The 15,370-nt window shown below is 36.2% G+C and overlaps 1 protein-coding gene across 1 annotated transcript in view; it reads left to right on the top strand.

Moving 5' to 3' along the window:
* Window positions 1-14,371, top strand: part of LOC119522684 (transcriptional regulator ATRX-like) — a gene marked incomplete at its 3' end in the record, with an annotated part of 138,311 nt that extends 123,940 nt beyond the window's left edge. Inside the window, exons 6-10 of the mRNA XM_037821225.1 lie at window positions 893-1,006; window positions 5,070-5,179; window positions 6,819-6,886; window positions 7,191-10,273; window positions 14,331-14,371. Coding sequence (XP_037677153.1) covers window positions 893-1,006; window positions 5,070-5,179; window positions 6,819-6,886; window positions 7,191-10,273; window positions 14,331-14,371 — 3,416 coding nt within the window. The remainder of the gene's footprint in view (window positions 1-892; window positions 1,007-5,069; window positions 5,180-6,818; window positions 6,887-7,190; window positions 10,274-14,330) is intronic.
* Between the last annotated feature and the right edge of the window lie 999 nt (window positions 14,372-15,370).

Raw genomic sequence — 15,370 nt, 5'->3', positions numbered from 1 at the left:
CTGACAACTACCTGCTTTTACTTTCTTAGTCATTGACAATAATGCCCAATTACTAAGCCCCAGCAATGTAGGTAAACTTGAGACCTGGACCCTTTTTACCATGCCACTGTTTTATTTGGTCTTGAGAGAATGTAATGAAAACTTAAATTAATAACCTCTGTTCTCAATCTACATGTTTTATAGTTAAGAAAGGACATTCTTTCTAGAAGTATTTCAGTGGGGACCAACAGTTGTTCTCATTCTACAATTTATTGTTAGAGGGCACTTCAGCTTAAGTATCATAAAGTAGTCTTCTGTTTAAAGCTCTTTAAGGACTTTGCAGGGAACTGAAACTTCAACGTACTGGTTGGGAAGTGCTGCAGAATAGGCACAGCAGTGATAGCAGAACAAACTTCTCAGATTGTCCTCCGCTGCATTCCCCCAAAAGTAATACAAAACAACCCTTTAAGAAATATTTTTCTGTGTTTATTATCTGGGTTGTGAGAAGAATAGCATGTCAATTTATGCCCCCCCCCCAGTCCACTTATTTTATAAACTTTAATGAACTTAGCATGGGTGTTCATATTCATAATTGCTTTGTGATAGGCACTATAAAAAATTCAGAACTGGGCTGAGGCTTTCTACTTGATTCACACATTTCTATTATAATTAGTTTATATTCCTCCCCTTACTGTTTTCATGAATTATATTTCAACAAGTGACCTGATTGTTGACACCTGGCCCTTTTATTATTTCCCTGTATTATTTACTCTTGAGAGGTCCTTATACAAGTAATGAAAGCTTGAAAGAACCAGACAATGTACCAGCAATGTTGGCTTTAACTGAACTGAAGTCTTGAACTTCACTTGCACATTTAATATGTGTAATGGTTTTTTAAATGAAATCATTCTAGGTACAGTGATTGTACAACCAGAGCCAGTGCTGAATGAAGACAAAGATGATTTTAAAGGGCCTGAATTTAGAAGCAGAAGTAAAATGAAAACTGAAAATCTCAAAAAACGCGGAGGTAAATACAAGTGAAAAATGAAAACATGAGTTTAAATTGCTGTTTTTCACCATATTGGAAAATCTGATATGCTTAATAAAAATACCTCCATTTCCGCCCATGTATATTAAAAGCACTTCTTAAAAATAACTTCTGTTTCTCCCTGAGCTCTGAAGCAGAAAAGGTTAAACGCCATTTAACAAAAAACCTTTGTCTTCAGTGGCTATTAAGCTATCTCAAGAAGCTTAGCATTCTATTCTTCCACATGTTAGTTCGATAATACTTATATGCCAGAATACCATGTGTCATTCCACACCACCCAAAAGATTTTCAGATTCCGTACAAAGTCTTGCCTATGGCCTTCAGGTAACTTTAAACATATCTAGAACATTGTTTCACAGAATTCTGGACATCTGCATTAGTATTATATGGGGTACTTACTAAAAATGCAAGTCCCTTGACTCCACTCGTAATAAATATGAATTTCTGTGGATGAGGTCAAGAATGTGCCCCCAGTTTGTTTTATTGTACATTAAAGTTTGAGATCCACTGATCTAAAGCTAGCAATGCAGAAATGAGTAGGAAGGAGAAGGGAGTTAGAGCTAGTAACCCTCCCTCCATCTGCTTGAGCTGCCTCTACCTTTGTCTGTCTACCCATAGTTAACATACACACAACCATGTTGGCTAACCATCTATAGAAAGTTAGCATATGGAGAATTCATTTAGAAATTTTTGACAGTGGAGTATGTGTCCCACTTGTTTGTGTGTGATTTTTAAATAGTGCCTATATATACTTTTTGAGCAAATTAACAGAGTCAGAATCCATGACTATATAAGGAATTGAATTTTGAAAAGATAGAACATGGTGCCAAATTTCTAAATAGAAGTGTGATGGAATGTCCATTTAATATTTATCGTGGTATGTAATTGTGAAATTATAGCAGAGTTCTATATTGGTGAAATTTAGTGCAGATTTTCATTTCAGGGCTATAATTATCTTGTTGGAACAAGAAAAATATATCTATACTTATAAAATACTATGTATATCAGTTTTCAGATTAAATATATGATAGATTGTTGGAGAAAATCAAGGAAATGTTGTTTAATCTTTTGCCAAAATGGGGTAATCTTTCAAGCAGAAGAAGATTTATAGAGAATCTAGTTCATAGCAGGGAAACTGCAATTGCAGCTAACAAGGTCAATAAAGCTAAGTAGTATTCTTAAAACTTAAGAGAATCATCAAATAGAGAGTGATGGTAAAGGCCAGTAGAAAGTTTCTTTCCTCTGATAATGGGTCTTCTATAGAATATAGACAACCAAGTATATTGTGTTATGTAAAAATTAATATCTAAATGGTGCCTTTTGGGGAGGGACTCTGAGCAATCAGTGTCTGAAATGTGGATGGGGGTGAAAGGTGAATAAAAAAGGAACCACTCTTTGTGGGGGGAGGGTATTCTTAGTGCCTCTTTGCTATGCTCCTGGTATTTGGTCTGAGCTGATATGTTTCTGGGACATTTTATTGAATATTCTGTAAGAATGTTTATATCATGCTGAAAGGAATATATATATGTTTGTAGACATAAAGTAGCACTGAAATTTTTAATGTTCATTGTTGTCTTAATGGTTTGGCATATCTTTAAGCTGTTAGAAATCACATAGGAAATTTAATTTTAGGTTTTCTTATATACACATGTATGGATAAATTAGTGAATTATGGTACTGAATCGCTGTAGTTAATATTCAAACTTTCTAGGGAAGTTAGTTCCAAAATTGAAGCCCAATTTAGGAAACTGTCGAGAAGTTAAACTTTATATGTAGGATAATCTTGTATTGATTTGTAACAAAATTATACCACAAAGACAGTCCCATATTTACCATATCCAAAGCCACTGTTTTTAAGAGTATTGCCTGTTTTGATACATCTCCCCTAGTTTAAGTGTTAGAATATATATTTTACATCTGACGTTTCTATATGGCACAATAATTTTATTCTCACATTAAAACCATTAAAATGTATTGAGCTCAGAAATGAAAAATGCCTCTTTTCCATTTATACATTATTGTATTATAATCTTAGAGATATTTTACTACTAAAAAAATTTAAAACATACAGCTACAGAAACAATTACATAAAATAATGTAACATTTCAGCATTTTACCATATTTCAGATCTTACTCAAAATATTGTTTCAGTCTTACTCTCATTCATTTCCTACCCCTCCTCTCCATAGGTTGTGGTTATCTTAAAGTTTGTATGCATATAGGTGTCATTTCCATGAATGTTGTTTTATTTTTTGTATATGTGTTCATGAAACACTTGTTTTTCATTAAAAAATATGCAGCATAGTATGCTGTACATATCCACTCATTTAACATTGTTTTTGAAATTTATCCATGCTGGTAAATGTACATGTACTTTGTTTATTTTTCACAGCTATATAGAATTCTGTGGTATGAATAAACCACTCTATTCATTTCCCAATTATGAAGTTATTTCCAGTTTTTTTCATTTTGTAATTTTCTAGTTAATGCTGCAATGAATATCCTCATGTGATTTCTTGTTCACACGTGGGAGAAACTCTTTAAGGGATCACTTAGTTTTATTTATTTTTGAGTGGCATATATGCAGAAGCATATAGAAGTTGCTTAATAAATGTTATTTAATATTGGATTAACATACAAACTCTAGCTTTTATTTACCTTGTTAGTTTATCTGAATGAAATCATTATTTGAAATAAAAAAGTACACTGTGTTTATTTTGTCAAAACAAATAGAGAATATATGAATACCCAAGATCAAACACTAAGTAGGATAGTATGATTTAAAATAAAATATTAGCAACGTATTATAGTAAGTTTTTAAATTCTGTATATATTCTGAAAAAGTATTATGGTGTCCTAATGCATTAAATTTTTTTAGCTTCTGCAAATAAAAATATTTGCGATAATGTTTGAGGCCATGGTGCTTTAGACCCTAAAAGTAGCAAAAACACAGAGTAGAAATTAAAAAGTGAGAAATATATGTGGTGTTTTGTCTTTTATTTAGGGTTAAAGGCAGAAGTCCTTGTTTATTTTTTTTTAGTTGTGTCCCTTTTACAGATTGTGACTGCAGTCATTTTCATGGACTTTTTTGAATCATAATCTACCATCATATTTGGATAAAGGTCCTGATTACACATCAGGATCACCTGAAAAGCTTTAAAAAATGTCTAGGAGATTCCCATCCATGGGCTTAGGAGTGGGAATGGCTGTCTGTCTTTTTACATGTTTCTTCAGGTAATTCTAATGTTCAGTTCCAGTTGTAAAGCATTGCTGTGGCAGAACTAGGGAAAAGAGTGAAGTATGAGAGATTTTCTCTTATTCCTTCCTGCATAGGTTATTTTTTAATCTGTTTTCCTGTAGACCATGTGGAATGGGGCTTTGCTGTTTTCCCCTAGCTATTCTGAGGTTTTGTTGCCAAGATAGATATAGCTGTATCGTTTTATTTGTGCTTACTTGGAAATAGTAGACAGTGCTGATATGGACTGGACAGTGGACTAGACATAGAAAGAAGGCATGTTAGTGAAGTAAATCTTAGGAAGGAAATTGGTAATATTATAAAATTGCCAGGTTTTCATATTCTGTATTGATAGAATCTCTGCAGACAATTCCATATTGAGAATAAAGCCCTTTATGGCATGCCTAATTTTAGGGAGTTGCAATAGAATCTGCTCCATATATGTCACTTTCTTCTCCATTATTTAAGAACTTAGTGAATTTATTTGCAAAGCAATAGCAACAAGAAAAAGAGCTCTTGATCTTTATTTTTAGAACTTCTTTATGGAGTCTCTTCATGCTATATTAAGTTCTAAGAAAAATGTTTACATTTGTAAAAGTTAGGATTTGTAGCTCTGGAGTTTGCCAAGGTTGTCTTGTTTTTAGAAAGTCAGTAAAGTTATTAACCTTTTTGTTTGTGTCTAAAATGTAATTTTTCCCTGGATTATGAGGTATTTAATTTCTGATACATAAGTTGCAAAACAACATTTAGTATCTGTGTGTGTGTTCGTGTGTGTTTTTGTGAATAATGGTGACTCCTTTCTCCTAGAAGATGGGCTTCATGGGATTGTGAGCTGCACAGCTTGTGGACAGCAGGTCAATCATTTCCAAAAAGATTCCATTTATAGACATCCTTCTCTGCAAGTCCTTATTTGTAAGGTATGTAATGATTTTTTGATAATTTTTCCACAAATATTTGAATGCTTACCGTGTACCAGATACTTGGCATGGTGATGAAGAAGACAGAAATGGTCTCTGCCTTGGCAGGCTTATATTTTAGTGGGGCAGACTCATAAATTGCCTGATGAGTGCCATGATAGGGGAGATACGGTGTATTATGGGGGCACACAGGAAGGCTGTGTAATTTCGACTTAGGTTTGGGGTCTCTCCAGTGGAGGCGATAGATGCTGGTATCTGAAATTTGAATAGGAATTAGCCTGGTGAAGTGGGGATGGTTCAGAGTCTTCTAGGCAGAGGCAATATGGTATTCAGAGGCTGATAGGTGAGAAATAGCCTGTTGTGTTTGAAAATGTGAGGAGTGTATGTGTGTGCATGCATATGTTTTATAACTTTTCTTTTTATATACTCTACTTCCCCAAATTTAAACTCTCCATATGGAAGAGGATTTTGATGTAACTTGGAGATAATAAAATTATAAAGATTTCATATGGGTTGATTATAGTTTTAACAGTCTGTTTATACTTTTTTTATTAGTAACACTTTGGAGTTAATTTTAAATAATCTATGATATCAGGGTTATGGTTTCCCCAACTCATATTATTGCCTAGACTAATCCCCTGTGTTACTGTGTTTCCTAACAAAAAGCCTACTTGAAATGCAGGGCCTGGCCAGGCTTTCCTCTAGAGTTCCAGAACTAGGTCATTTCTTGTATGAATTTTTGATAGATTCAAGCATGCTTAAATGGCACTGCAGTTTTTCTTCCCTCTTCAGCAATTTGTGTTTCACCTTTCCTTGAATTCATTTCAGCCAAGGGCCTATGTGGGGCCCATGCTGTCGCTTCTGGTTTTAAATTGAGACAGCTGAATTTAGTACTGCTGGATTTATAATGTATACTCCCTTTCTCTTTACATATATATATATACACACACACACATACATATATGATTGGCCTTTTATTTTTTCGAGGGCCAGGCTGTTGATCCTAGCCCTTTTCAGTAATCAGCAGTTCATTGGGCATGAAGCTCTCCCTTTCTCCAGTCCCAGTGAAAAAGAATTTGAAATCAGTCAGACTTGAATTTGAATACCAGCTTTACCTCTTACTAGTTGTGTGACTTTGGGAGATTTATTTAAACATTAATGACCCTTAGCTTTTTCTCTCAAAGTGGACATAATACCCCCTATTTTAGATAGTAGGTATTTTGAGATTTCAAGATAATGTAGATTAATTGCATAGTTGTACATATAGTAGGTGTTTCTATATGGTGGTTTTTAAATATTATTAAATAGCAACAATGTGTAATAAATTTTTGTGTAGAGCTTTATTAATTAGTAGTTTGAATCCAAAAATTGTTTTACCAAACTCTTTGACAAACTTTTATGTAAGGAATAGTGCTGTTTATGACATGGAAATTTATTTCACGAAATTATTTTCTTAAGATATTCCTATGTCTGGAAAGTACTAGTATTGGGTATTGGGTAGTACAGTGTTTATGTTTGATTTTCTAAAAATTAAAAGGAACACACAAATTCCAGTTACTTTTTTGATGTCTTAAAATAATATGGCTTTTGTCCTTTATTAATGTTGAATAAAAGTTTCCCTCCCTCCCTTTTTTAATAGAATTGCTTTAAATATTACATGAGTGATGATATAAGCCGTGACTCAGAAGGAATGGATGAACAATGTAGGTAGGTAATGAATCAAAATGAGCTAAAATTCAGCAATGTTGTTTAGTTTCTTGGGAGAACTCTTACAATTGTGTTCTATTTGATCCATTTTTTTTGGGTATTATAATCAGTGTCTTTAATGGAAGGTTGTTCTTTCCAAAAGCTTTAGGTCTATGTTTGTTTTAAGTTTCCAATAAAGTATAAGCAGATGACTTAAGTTACTTTAATATTAAAATTTCTGCCAGGAATATTTAATTGTTTTAATAATGAAAAGATTTAGAATGTGTTTCATTGGGACTAATAGTTATATCTTTAAAAATTTCAGATGGTGTGCAGAAGGTGGAAACTTGATTTGTTGTGACTTTTGCCATAATGCCTTCTGCAAAAAATGCATTCTACGCAATCTTGGTCGAAAGGAGCTGTCTACAATAATGGATGAAAATAACCAATGGTATTGCTACATTTGTCACCCAGAGCCTTTGTTGGACTTGGTCACTGCATGTAACAGCGTATTTGAGAATTTAGAACAGTTGTTGCAACAAAGTAAGAAGAAGATAAAAGTTGACAATGAAAAGAGTAATAAAGTATATGATCATACACCCAGATTTTCTCCAAAAAAAATTAGTTCAAATTGTAATGGAGAAGAAAAGAAATTAGATGATCCATGTTCTGGTTCTGTAACTTACTCTTACTCAGCACTAATTGTGCCCAAAGAGATGATTAAGAAGGCAAAAAAACTGATTGAGACCACAGCCAACATGAACTCCAGTTATGTTAAGTTTTTGAAGCAGGCAGCAGATAATTCAGAAATCAATTCTGCTTCAAAGTTACGTCAGCTTAAGGCCTTTAAATCTGTGTTGGCTGATATCAAAAAAGCTCATCTTGCATTAGAAGAAGATTTAAATTCAGAGATTCAAGCTTTGAAAGCTATAAACAAAGAGAAAAATACCAAAGAGCATAAAGTCATGGATGCTAAATCTGAAACAAAAGTAAGGAAAGGAGAAAAATCTTGTGCTTTGGAAAGGAAGGATGTTTCAAAGTCAGAAGCTAAACTGTCAAGAAAGAAGGTAGATAGTGAGCACATGGATCAGAGTGTTCCCACAGAAGAACAGAGAGCAAATAAAAGTACCAGTGGTGAACATAAGAAATCTGATAGAAAAGAAGAACCTCAATTTGAACCTGCTAACACTTCTGAAGACTTAGACATGGATATTGTGTCTGTTCCTTCCTCAGTTCCAGAAGACATTTTTGAGACTCTTGAGACAGCTATGGAAGTTCAAAGTTCAGCTGATTATCAGGGGGATGGCCACAGTGGAACTGAGCAAGAGCTAGAGAGTTCTTCTGTAAAATTAAATATTACTTCACAAGACAGCAGAGGAGGTATTAAATCAAAAACTTCAGCTAAAGTAACAAAAGAATTATATGTTAAACTCACTCCTGTTTCCCTTTCTAATTCCCCAATTAAAGGTGCTGATTGTCAAGAAGTTCCACAAGATAAAGATGGCTATAAAAGTTCTGGTCTGAAATCCAAGTCAGAGAACTGTGGACCTGGACGGGAAAACAGTGATAGTGAGCATTTGGTTGAAAATGAAGGTCCGTTACTTTTAGAAGAATCTGATCTTCGAAGATCCCCACGTGTAAAGACTACACCCTTGAGGCGACAGACAGAAACTAACCCTGCAACATCTAATTCAGATGAAGAAATTAATGAGACAGTTAAGGCAAAACAAAAGCTATCAGTCCCACTAAGGAAAAAGGATAAGCGGAATTCATCTGGCATTGCTATAGATAATCCTAAACCTAATAAATTGCCTAAATCTAAGCAGTCAGAGATCATAGACCAGAATTCAGACTCTGATGAAATGCTAGCAATCCTTAAAGAGGTAACCAGAATGAGTCATAGTTCTTCTTCAGATACTGATATTAATGAAACCCATGCAAATGAGAAGTCTTTGTATGATTTAAAGACTCAAACAGGAAAAGATGAGAAAGGAAAAAGGAAACGAAAAAGTTCTACTTCTGGCTCAGATTTTGATACAAAAAAAGGCAAATCAGCTAAAAGCTCTAAAATTTCTAAAAAGAAACGACAAAACCATTCTGAATCTTCCAATTATGACTCAGAATTAGAAAAAGAGATAAAGAGCATGAGTAAAATCAGGGCTACAAGAACAACCAAAAAACGAGTTCCAAATAAAGGAGATTATGATTCTTCAGAAGATGAAAAACATAGCAAAAAAAGAATGGATAGTCAAGGGGAGAAATGTTTGAAGCGTGCACAAGAAGGACCAGGTGATGATGCCGAAAGGAAACAAGAGAGAGAGAATTTCTCTTCAGCAGAAGGCATGGTTGATAAAGACAAAACTATCAGGGAAATAAGAGATCAGCTCCCAAAGAAGCAGCAGCCAAGTGTTTCCTCTGATGGTGCTGATAAGCCTTCTGGGAAAGAGAAGTGTTTTTATTCTCCTGAAGACAAAAAGGTTGCTGATACTGAAGAAAAGAACAAGCATCTGAAAACCAAAACATGTAAGAAAGGACAGGGTGGCTTATCAGATGTTGCTGAGAAATTCCCAAAGAAAGAGCACAGTGATGAGTCCTCTGAAGATGATAAAAAACAGGGCAAAAAGGGAACTGAAGGAAAAGAAAAGAAAACTACAGACTTTAAGAAAAAAGTAATTAAGATTGAACAACAGTGTGAATCATCATCTGATGGCACTGATAAATTACCTGAGCGAGAAGAAATTTGTCATATTCCTAAAGGCATAAAACAAAATAAGAATGACAAAACTGGTGAGGAAAAGAAAAGTAAAAAAGTAAAAGATAAAACGTCTAAAAAGAAGGATGAATTATATGATTATGCTGAGACGCTACCAGAGAAAGGAGATAGTTGTGACTCTTCAGAAGATAAAAAGAGTAAGATTGGAGCATTTTGTAGAGAGAAGAAAAGGGGCACCTTGCCTGAAAAGTGTTCAAGGAAGGGACAAGATTGTTCATCATCTGATACTGAGAAACATTCCATGAAAGAAGATGGTTGTGATTCTTCCGATAAGAGACTAAAAAGAACAGAATTGAGGGAAAGAAAAATTTTAAATTCAAAAAGAAATACCAAGGAAATACGAGGTGGCTCATCATCTTCTGATGCTGAGGAAAGTTGTTCTGAAGATAATAAAAACCAGAAGAAACAAAGAACTTCAGTTAAAAAGAAGACAGGCAATATCAAGGAGAAAAAGAGAAACTCCCTAAAAATAAGCACTAGAAGGAAACAAGCTGATATTGGTTCCTCATCGTCTTCTGATGTAGGAAATGATGATCAGAATTCTGTGGGTGAGGGGAGCAGTGATGAACAGAAAATTAAGCCTGTAACTGAAAATTTAGTGCTGTCTTCACACACTGGATTTTGCCAGTCTTCAGGTATGCACAAATAAATTAAGAACTTATAGCTCTCCTCTGGTTTAACTACATTGGTTAATTTTCCCTGAAGCCAATGAATTTCAGGACTACAGTTTAGGAAAAGACTATTTAGAAATTCTTTAGACACTTATTCCAAAACATATATGGACCTAGAGGTTCTTTCACTATTTTTATGCCGTTATTGGAAGCTTTCTGAAACAGTGTTAATATTATATAGCAGAGACACCAAGTTTGTTTGGTAAATAATTCTAGTCCAGGTTTGTGGACAATAAAAAAACATTTCAAACAAACCATAATAAGGGAGTCCAACATGTTCCTACTCTACCCCAAGAAAATAACCTAATATAGCAACATTTCTGTGAACTTGTTCCTACCATACCCATCAGAAATGAACAAACCATAGTCATTCCTGGGCATTCCCAGAATGTTAAATTTACCCATGATAGCTTATCTGTTTTTATTGGGTTATTGTTCCCCTTCATTAATTGCTCTCTGTCACTAGTTGCCCTACATTCTACATTATAAACCATTTATTTTAGGATTGTGTTGTTTAACCTCCAGGTGTTTGTGGATTTTCTAAGTCTCTGATGGTTATTGACTTCTAATTGTATTCCATTGTGGTCACAGAATGTGCTTTGAATAATTTCAAATTTTTAAAATATATTGAGGCTTGTTTTATGTCCCAGCATATGGTCTATTCTGAAGAAAGTTCTGTGAGCACTAGAGAAGAATGTGTATCCTGGTGATTTGGGATGTGATGTTCTATATATGTCTGTTAAATCAAATTCATTTATCAGAGTGTTTAGGTTTTCAGTTTCCTTATTGGTCTTCTGTCTGGTTGATCTATCTGTAGGAAAGAGTGATGTGTTGAAGTCTCCCACAATTATTGTGGAAACATCCATTGCATCCTTTAGTTTTGCTAGTGTTAGTCTCATGTATTTTGTGGCACCATGATTGGGTGCATAAACATTTATGATTATTTCTTCTTGTTGAATTGCCCCTTTAATTAGTATGTAGTGGCCTTCTTTGTCTCTCATAACATTCTTGCATTTAAAGTCTATTTTATCTGAGATTAATATTGCTACTCCTGCTTTTTTTGGCTGTAGCTTGCATGAAATATTTTTTCCATCCTTTCACTTTCAGTTTCTTTGTGTCCCTGTGTCTAAGATGAGTCTCTTGTATGCAGCATATTGATGGTTCATATTTTTTGATCCATTCTGCCAATCTATATCTTTTAATTGGGTAGTTTAATCCACTTACATTCAGTGTTATTACTGTGAAGGCATTTCTTGAATCAGGCATCCTATCCTTTGGTTTATGTTTGTCAGATTTGTTTTTTCCCTCTCTCTCTTATTGTCCTTTAATGAACCAATATTGAATCTCTTTAGTAATGAACCTTTCTCCTTATCTCTCTCTCCTTTCTTTGTTTCTCTGTCAGTAGGGCTCCCTTTAGTATGTGAAGTAGGGCAGGTCTTTTATTAGCAAAATCTCTCAACATTTGTTTGTCTGTCAAAAATTTAAGCTCTCCCTCAAATTTGAAGGAGAGCTTTCCTGGATAAAGTATTCTTGGTTGGAAATTTTTATCTCTCAGAATTTTAAATATGTCATGCCACTACCTTCTCGCCTCCAGGGTAGCCACTGAGTAGTCACTACTTAGTCTTATGTTGTTTCCTTTGTATGTGGTGAATTGCTTTTCTCTTGCTGCTTTCAGAACTTTCCCCTTCTCAGTATTTGACAGTCTGATCAGAATATGTCTCAGAGTGGGTTTATTTGGATTTATTCTATTTGGAGTTCACTGGGCATTTATGCTTTGTGTATTTATATTGTGTAGTAGGTTTGGGAAGTTTTCCTCAACAATTTCTTTGAATACTCTTTCTAGACCTTTACCCTTCTCTTCCCCTTCTGGGACACCAATGAGTCTTATATTTGGACGTTTTATTTTATCTATCATATCCCTGAGGTCCATTTTGATTTTTTCAATTTTTTTCTCCATTCTTTCTTTTGTTCTTTCATTTTCCGTTCTGTGGCCCTCGAGGTCGCTGATTCGTTGTTCAGCTTCCTCTAGTCTTGTACAATGAGTATCCAGAATCTTTTTAATTTGATCAACAGTTTCTTTTATTTCGATAAGATCATCTATTTTTTATTTACTCTTGCAATGTCTTCTTTATGCTCTTCTAGGGTCTTATTCATGTCCCTTATATCCTGTGCCATGCTCTTCTTCATGTCCTTTATATCCTGTGCCATGCTCTTGTTGTCTTTAGTTCTTTGATTGATTGCTCCAAGTACTGTGTCTTCTCTGATCTTTAATTTGGGTGTTTGGGTTTGGGTTATCCATATCATCTGGGTTTTTCATATGCTTTAAAATTTTCTGTTGTTTTTGGCCTCTTGGCAGTTGCTTAACTTGATAGGGTTCTTCTAGGATATGTAGACCAATTCAAACCCTTATCTCTAATTTGTCAGATCTACAGCTTGGTGGAGTACGCTTTTTCTAACTAACCAGCAGATGGCATGTGTGAGTCACCTATTCCCCTCAAGTCAGTTCTCCCCAACTTTGTCTTTGTGGTGTGTGGAGGACTGATTCTTGTGGGGTCCAGTTGGTGCACCAATTTTGGGTGTGTTGTTGGTGCTGTCTGCCCTGAACGTGGGATATGTGTCTGAGCAGTTAGGGAGGGAGGGCAGCTTTTATAATTAAACCTCCCAGATGTTCCTGGAGATTAAAGGCTGTTGCAAGAGTCTAAACCTTCAGTTCAGTCTCGCCACAGATTGTCTCTGCCGCTGACCCACAAGTCCTTGGTATTGGCATGTGGTCCCTGGGATTTCCGAGTGGGTTCTCTTCCAAGCCGTGCCCTTCTAGGGCCTCTACTGAGGGAAGGTTGTGGTACGTCAGAAGTGCGCACTGTCCCTCAAGGGAGGTTCTGGGCTGCGGGGCCGTGTAGGTGCATTCCCAGCCTGCTTTAAGGATGGGTGTATGGGGCATGTTAATTTCCCCCTTTTCGCACAGCTCCATCTTCCCAGCTCTGGGACAATTAGCTGTGGGTGCACGAAGTCTATTGTCCACGCCCGATACTGTGGCGTGTGTGCGTGTTGCTGGAAACACTTCCCGTCGCACTGGGTTTTTTGGCACAGCTCTGGGCTGTGGCTCTGGCGCTGGGCAGTAGTGTTCCCAGCCCACTGGGAAGATGGCTGCAAGGGGCGTGGTCATTTTCCCCTTTTGGCTCACCTCTGCCTGCCTCTCTCCAAGATAGTTAGCTGTGGGTGCGCGAAAGGCTATTCACGCCAGATATTGAGGTGTACCCACAGACCATTCCTGCCACGCTTCACTGTGTGGTTCTCACTGCCATATCCACAGTCACTTTGGGGTTTTTAAAAAAAGAGCTAGTCCAACTCCAAATGCGAACCCACGGTTTCCCCACACTGCATCGTGGCTGCCTGATATTTAGCAGGCTTACTCACTGTTTCAGAACGCAGATTCCCAGTTTCACCAAGTGCACGGTCCCTGTTATTTAAGAGACCTTGTCCAGCTGGTGCATTGCTGGAACTGGTGTTCTGGGTAACTTTCTGGCTTTTATCTAGTATTTTTCGTGGAGATGTTTTTTTGTCCTGTCTCTCCTAGCCGCCATCTTAGGTCCTTTCCACAATCAATTTTTGAATATTTTAATTACCACTAAACGAAAAAAAAGTGTAAGAATAAAAGTTAAAGTAAGAAAGAACACCCAAAACATCCAATACTCCCATCCCTTGATATTATTCATTTATGGTTTGTCCTCATTTTCTAGTTATCTGGCCATACATTGGATAAAGGGAGTGGGAACCACAAGGTTTTCACAATAGCATTGTCACACAGTGTACGCTATATAGTTATACAATCGTCTTGAAGAATCAAGGCTACTGGGTTGCAGTTCAACTGTTTTGGGTACTTCCATCTAGCTATTCCAATACACTAAAAACTAAAAAGGGATATCTGTATAATGCATAAGAATAACCTCCAGAATGACCTCTTGACTCCATTTGAAATTTCTCAGCCACTGAAACTTTATTTTGTTTTCATTTTGTCCAGGAAGGCTTTCTCCGTCCCACGATGTCAGGGCCGAGCTCATCCCCAGGAGTCATGTTGCATGTTGCCGGGGAGATTTACACCCCTGGGCATCATGTCACACATGGGGGGAGGGCAGCGAGTTTACCTGAAGAGTTGGCTTTGAGAGAGAGGCCACATCTGAGCAACAAAAGAGGTTCTCTGGGGGTGCCTCTTAGGTGCAATGATTAGTAGACTTAGCCTCTCCTTTGCAGTAACAAACTTCATAAGGTCAAGCCCCAAGATCGAGGGCTTGGCATTCTAAATTGGTAGTCCTCCATGCTTGTGAGAATATCAATAATTCCCCAGATGGGGAAGTTTAATATTTCCACATTTCCCCCAGTTCTTCAAGGGTGCTTTGCAAATACATTTTTTTTCAGCCCAAATTACTCTGGGATGTATCAGGGCTTCACACTGACCTGTAGAAACCAACCAGATCTCACTCTATTCAAAGTTCCATATAATTTGGTATTTGAATAAACTAACCATACAAGTTAAGCTGTATAGTTTGCCACAAAAAATATAGATTCTGCACCTCTTTGATCTTACACAGAAGTGGAAGTTTTAAAACACCCTCAATACCATCTTTTACCCTTTAGTCTGATTTACCTTAGTTCTAACCAAATCCATTTCATTTGTATCTCTAAGTGAAACCTAATCTCTTTTTCAGACTGTTTTCAACAGTTGCTGTATGGGGTAATGCTTGACAATCATAGCTGCTGGACTCTGGCTTTGAGTCTTAGGTGTCACACAGATATCCAAAGTTCCATGGACCAACCAGATTATACACAAAGAGGTCAGCATCTCAGAATTTAGAAATAGCCCTTACAACTCAGGACTAGATGTAATTGCTGTTAAGCGTTTACAATCTATGAACCTTTACCATAAGCCTTCCCCTGATAACCCGTTCTCTCTGATTCAGTTCTCAGAGTTTGCGCATTATAGTTAGTCCATATTAGTGAGGCGTTATAACATTTGTCTTTTTGATTCTGGTTTATTTCCCTCCACATACTGTCCTCAGTGTG

The sequence above is a fragment of the Choloepus didactylus genome, chromosome X, assembly GCF_015220235.1.
Source record: "Choloepus didactylus isolate mChoDid1 chromosome X, mChoDid1.pri, whole genome shotgun sequence".
NCBI lineage: Eukaryota > Metazoa > Chordata > Mammalia > Pilosa > Megalonychidae > Choloepus > Choloepus didactylus.
The sequence above is the reverse complement of the archived record's forward strand: the minus strand, read 5'-3'. Positions and strand labels throughout refer to the sequence as shown.